This window comes from Seriola lalandi, unplaced genomic scaffold (assembly GCF_002814215.2).
Source record: "Seriola lalandi dorsalis isolate HSWRI2012SDOR001 ecotype SW California unplaced genomic scaffold, Sedor1 jcf7180002054881, whole genome shotgun sequence".
Taxonomy (NCBI): Eukaryota; Metazoa; Chordata; class Actinopteri; order Carangiformes; family Carangidae; genus Seriola; species Seriola lalandi.
In genome coordinates this window covers 486,407-492,842 of record NW_019525434.1, presented here as the reverse complement: position 1 = coordinate 492,842, position 6,436 = coordinate 486,407, and the positions used below count along the sequence as shown (strand labels likewise).

Here is a 6,436-nt window from a genome sequence, read left to right as displayed (position 1 = left end):
CAGAATGTGCTGTTTAAATGACCCACATCAACTTCTGAAATTTTTCAAGTTAGGAATGATAGTGGAATATTAGTGTGCATGTAAATGTACTGACATACTCTGAAATAGCTCAACCCTTGTTTGGCATTTCTGTGCTGAAATTTCTTGTAATTTATCAGCCCACACATACACCAATACTTGTAGATCCGCAATAAGCTAATACCTGCTGATTTAGCATCCAGGCTAACTACTGGAATAAACATCATGTAGCATCTCATAGTAAGTTAAGTATAAAGACGACTAGCAAACATTATTTAGTTCTTTGAAGTGAGACTGCAATGCAGAGTGCGTTTGTTTGTGCTCATGAATGTACGTCTGTGTATGCAAATTTGTAGGAACAGTAGAGACAACAAGACCATTAGATTGTAGAATCACAATGTTTATCATATTTTAGGTCCATATAAATTCATGCTCAATAATAATAATAATAATAATAATAATAATAATAATAATGATGACCAGGTTATTTGTACAAATTTAAACAGGGTGGTAGGAAAATTAATTGCTGTCTTGCAATTATTGAATTACTGATAACTGCTGATAATCATAGTCAAGGCTCAGTTTGTTATTGTTGATTTTCAACATCATACGTTGAAACACCAGGATGACAATGATACAAGTGCATCCACCACCCAGCCAAATGAAACCAACTGGACATACAGTAGTAACACAATATAAAACAAGTCTAGTCCGTTAGAAAATAATCAGCTGGATAAATTACATAACATAAGCGATCATGGCATAAACATGAAAAAGGGACCAATCATTTGTACATTGAAAAACTATTTACAGTTCCAATATCTACAATAAAAGTGTTCCCCCAAAATATATTCAGCATTGATAAGCAATCACAGAAAATAATAGAAATGAAAAAAGCAAATTTAAAGAAGAGGAATAAAAGAATTATTGTTTTGTCCCTTAATAACAAGCAAGAGAAGAGCCAATGCTTAGAATTAACCTTTTGTTTCCAAGTAAGGACAGTGATAATGTCACAACTGCACTACAATTAAACCACAAAAGAAGAACAAAACAGGACTGAAATGTAAGCAAAACCCAAAATAACACTTGAAGAGCCACTACCGTAAAAACATTATTGGAGTAACACTGATACAGCAAAACAGAAGGTGACTTAGCATAGTATATGTCAAGAGGAGGGAAATTATTCAAATGCCTTTCCAAAGCCCTTTAAAATGGAAAAAAATAAGAGAAGAGAAGAGAAGAGAAGAGAAGAGAAGAGAAGAGAAGAGAAGAGAAGAGAAGACTTAGACATATTTAATGGGACTGAATAGCTTTCAAAGGTGTTTTCAATGGTTACTAAAAAAATGCACTGTGGTCACTGAAAACAATCAGATTACAACACTGCATATTGTTCATATTGAAGTACATTACACTTCAGGCCATCATCCTTCCACAGTTTTTACTTCATTCAGTCGATGTTGAAAGTGTTTTGTGCACCCTGGGACCAACAAACTAAACTGGAAATCTGAGGGGGTTTTTTACATGACAACAGTGACACACTGAAACACTGACACATTGGAAACAGTTACACAAGGATTCTCATGCAGTAATGGGTTAAGGTGTAAATTACTAGTCCTCCATTCCCAAGTCCATCACACAAAGAACTGCAAAGCCTGCTAAATCCATGCACCACCTCAGTATTTAGCGGCACTTTAGTATTTAAGTATAGTAGGATTGTTTTGTTGATATAAACCTCAGAAATAAAATAAAAAAATAGATAATACATATAATCCAAAAGGCCATGATTTCTTCCCAATTAGAATTAAAAAACAAACAAACATTTATGCGTTGAGGAATTCATTTTTGTATTTTGGGGTATTTATTTGTGTATTTTTACAATAGCATTTCATCTCAGTTGGAACAGTGACATTGTTTATTATGGGGAACAACAATATCTCAGTTCCAAAGAGGTTCAAATAAAACAAAAATAGTTCAGCTGCAATGAAAGTACTTCCTTTACACATCTATCTCCCTCAACTCTCTGGATGTTCAGTACAACAATAGCAATGTTAGCACATTTGATTTTAAAAGCGAATCACACGCAAATGCATGTACACACAAACATATTCACACATAAGTCTAGAAAAAAAAGGTCCAGTAGTAAACATTAGAGGGCGCCATTTACAAATGCTTTCATCTTTTCACAGGAGATTATCTTCATTTTAAAAAATCTCCTTCTTTTCATCATCTAACTCTTCATCCAAACTAAAAGGGTCAAATTTAAACAGACCAGCATTGGTGAAAAAGAATCAAAACAATAGAGCACGTTCTACATACATTACAATGATTCCCCCTCTCCCTGCCCGATGTTTGGTACAAGCCATCACTTGCCACAGGGCTCATGTGTCCACTCACACACACAAACACACTATATTTAAAATTTTTACTGTCATGTATTGTCCCCTCCAAACAGATTTCAATGTCAACAGTCAAATTCCTGGACGACCAGTTATCAGACAGCAGTGAAATGTCTTTGTGCCTTAACAGCGTGTTTGAACAGCTGACAAATTCTGTAAAGGTAGATTGTTGTTGGGATAGGAGGTGGAAAGGGAACATGAGAGCACTTAGAAACATGTCAATAAACAGAATTACATACAGTAGCTTTGAATTCACCGCAAAGAGGGAAGAAGAGGGGAAGCATGGATGTGTTTCCTGCTCAGGTCCGTAGTTAAAACAGTTGGAGATTGAGGGCACAAGGAAAGCAATGAGATTGTAGCACATTCCCCTTGGAAAATGGCAACAGCATTGGAAATGACACGTCGAGTGTTCATGGGAGAAATGACATAAAAATTGTCTTCGGTGTGAGCTGCTTAATGCAATGCACACCTAAAACCAGCCCCACTGCTGCATTTTGAAGCAGCTGCCATTATTTGGATTCAAAGGCTGTCAGTGAAGACAACAGGCTGATTTCATGAACACCTTCATTTAGACACTGACCTTTCAATAGAGAAGAGCTGCCTTTCTGTTGTAGTGTTAACTGTACTTTTTATGCTATTTTCTGTCATTTTCCTCTGAGTGCTCTTAATGGAATCCTTAAAGCAAATCATTTCGTATCTTGACAACACAAATACCATGTGATGCATTTTTATCTTAAATGGCGCAGCCTCTTGAGGAGAAATTTGTGTTTTGACCCACCCCCATACCCCCCCGCAATACCACTAGATATTACTTCCTAGTGCTTGAAGCAACCAAGTCTTTAAATCAAATGTTCAACAGAGACAGTTCAATAAGTGCCCAACAAGACAGGTCCAGTTTTTTCCAATGTCCTCCACATAAGTACATTGAGAGAAGAGCCAGATACAGTGTGTGTGACACTTGATGTCTGAGATTTGACCACATTACCTTCAGCTACAATTAGTGTTGGCTCCTTTTTGGCTATTTTGTTTTGACATTCAAATAGAGCAAAACTGAACTAATAAATATAACCTTTACCCGGTCTGAGTGGAGAAAACCAGTGTGAAACTCAGTCATACCACCTTTGGGGCATATTGAGTTCCTGTTGGGATAGGAAGTTGATTAGGATGGCACCATAAGGTTAGGTTTTCTATCCCTAACTGTGACAAAGAGTTTTGAAGTAGCCTAATGTGATTGTGCAATTGTGTGTGAGTATGTGTGTGTGTGGATTTGTGCATTTCGCTGCCTCATATGCGAACTGGGTGTCCGCTGGGGGCTGTGAGGGGCACTTGAGAGCCACAATCGTAGTCGAGCTCGGCCATCCTGGATCGGCTCATCATTCGACTGTGGGAGTATGCCCGTCTGTCAGTCTGTCTGTCCCTGAAACTCCTGATGTAGCTCTGTTGACAGACAGACAATACAGGGTTGATTCAGGAATCTTTAGAGTGCAGGTGTAATAACAGTAAAGTGCACAAACAACAGTTGTGTTTGTAATCAAATTCACTTCCTATCAAATCAGTTAATATATCTTCATGGTCCGCTAGCTGTCCATTCTGTTTATGTGCTGAAAAGCAGTTTACCCTTCTGTCGCTGCCGGACCGTGTGGACTTTTAAATGGGATGGATTGGGAGATTGCAGACCAGAGGTAAAGGCAAGCGCATGGAGGAAATTTCTACCGGTGGCAGTGTAATGATGGAATGTACTCCACAACATAATTGCACTGTCAAGACGTAGAAAAGGCTGAGGAAGACCCAAAGAGAAGGTAAAAAAAATAAAAAATAGAAAAAGAAGTGCTATGATCAGGCAAGGGTGGAGAGCTGTGTTAACACTGATTAATTGGACATGGAGGACATGGTGGGACCAGGAAAGAAATTCACACCTGGGCTTATCCACCACTACTGACCTGCACACCAAATGACAGGCACGCATAGATGGCTGGGCCAGAGATTGACCGATAAAAACATTTAAACTGGGATTTGTTGTGTTAGTCGAGGTAGCCAGTCCAACTATGGTGGAGAGACCTCTGAGAGTTGAAAGGCATGAAGATGGATACTGAGTGTGCTTTGTTTCTGCTTGATAGGTGGGTAACGATATCTTTGGCAGGTCAGTTTTGTCTTGTTTGTCTTTCTGATAGCCAGCAAATGGTTAGTTAGCAAGCAGGTACTGTTGTCACATTTGTGTGTTCAGTATCATTCAGTTGCCCACAGACATTTTGCTTACCTCTTAGTTGTCGAGATATGCTGTTGGTATGATGTTAGCTATAGTAGCAGGAGGAGTTGTTAGTATTGCTATCTGCAGCTTGTGTGCTGCCTACGGGTAACCACCTTGCCCTCTCTGTATGTTAGCCTTGCAGCAGCAACTGTAGCCACAGTTTTCTGTCTCGTTGTTTGCTCTGTATCATGTTATTTATCTGTACAATGTGCAAAGGGTTTTTATAGCCACAAAGACCTAAAAACACAAGTTTTCCTCCCATGCCATATAAGAGCCAGCTAGCTGTTTCCAGTCCTCATGCTAAGCTAAACTAACTTGCTGCTGGTTGCAGCATCATTTTGAACACACTGACATGAAAGTGGTAACATTCTTTTCATCTAACTCTTGGCAAAGAATGCCAAAAAGCACATTTCCATTGAAGGTTACATGGAACAAAATATAAACAGATAAAAACACTGAATATCTTACAAATTTACAAGCTTCTTTTCATTATTTCTTGAAATATTTTTGATATTATCTTTAATATTTTAAAATGTCAAGATTAAGGGGACCACTGCATCTTACTGGTGATAGCACATCTCCATCAAAGCGCCTTTTGGGGTTGGCCTTGCGGTGGTAGCCGGGTTCAGTCTGTGGAGGAGGGACTTTAGGAGGCTGAGAGCTCTGGGCTTGATGATGCGGGTGGGATGCTGCTGGGTGGTGATACTGCTGGTGGTGGTGGTGATGGGTGTGGGCCTTCTGCTTGTGGCTAGTCTTCTGGGTCTGTCGCCTTTTCTTCTTCTTGTTCTCCCTCTCCTTCTTTAGCCTCTCTTCCCGCTGTCGGATACGCATGAGCTGGACCCTCCGTTGCTGTCGACTCAAAACCACTGGAGATGGAGAGAACAGAGGTGTGATAAATGTGCTAAATGTGTGGAAAGAAGGAGAGAAAGTGAATGAAAGATATTCATGAGGGGAGAGAGGATGATGAAGAAAGCTTTACTCTAGAAACAAAAGTAATCAAGTGATTAAGTCAAGAGGAAAGAATACTTTTAAAATCACTGAGACTGACAAAAAAAACAAGAGATATGTCCAATCCGATGAGATTCATTTTGTGTATTTTTTAATTAATGATGAACTATCCCTAGGGGGTGCAATGCAGACTACAAAAAGAAAAAAAACCACTATGTCCATTTCCTCATTGCCTTCTATTCAGTCAGTTGGTAGATGGATAATTTTCTTCACTGCATGTACCCATACTGAGCTGCTCAGTCTCTTGACATATTGTGTGTGGGTGAGAGTGTTTGTATTACTTTTGGATGGCCAAAATCCATCCTGTCTCACTCTCCAATGATTACCCATATTATTATTTTTGGGTATGTGTGCTTGTAGGTATTTTGATTCATTGGTTTAATATACTGTACAGTGTGTAGTGTTGTGTCACGGAAGTGTTTCCTGTTCATTTTGTGAAGTCAAAATGTTGCCACAAATGCAAGGACCCTGCTGAACTTCATGAAGACAAAATGTACTTTATGTATCACGGTCACTGTGTTTGTGTGTGTGTGTGTGTGTGTGTGTGTGTGTGTGTGTGTGTGTGTGGGGGTGGGTGGGTTGGGCTGGTGTAGAAGTGTTATGAGGTCTATTGTTGTTTTCATTGTGCGGGTGGACAGCTAACGAGGCACCATCTGCCAGGGAAACTGCTTAATGACACCCCCCCTTTTCTTTCCCTCAGCTCACCCCACCTCAGGCCCCTCTGGCCACATGCTACTGTGTGTGTGTGTGTGTGTGTGTGTGTGTG

At 39.5% G+C, this 6,436-nt stretch overlaps 1 protein-coding gene across 1 annotated transcript in view; it reads right to left on the bottom strand.

Moving 5' to 3' along the window:
* Nucleotides 1-397: 397 nt before the first annotated feature.
* Nucleotides 398-6,436, bottom strand: part of tmem198aa (transmembrane protein 198aa) — a 35,450-nt gene continuing 29,411 nt past the window's right edge. The window contains exons 6-7 of the mRNA XM_023428628.2: nucleotides 5,227-5,528; nucleotides 398-3,851 (exon numbers count right to left, since the gene is read on the bottom strand). Of these exons, the coding sequence (XP_023284396.1) occupies nucleotides 3,699-3,851; nucleotides 5,227-5,528 (455 nt within the window). The 3' untranslated portion in view covers nucleotides 398-3,698. The remainder of the gene's footprint in view (nucleotides 3,852-5,226; nucleotides 5,529-6,436) is intronic.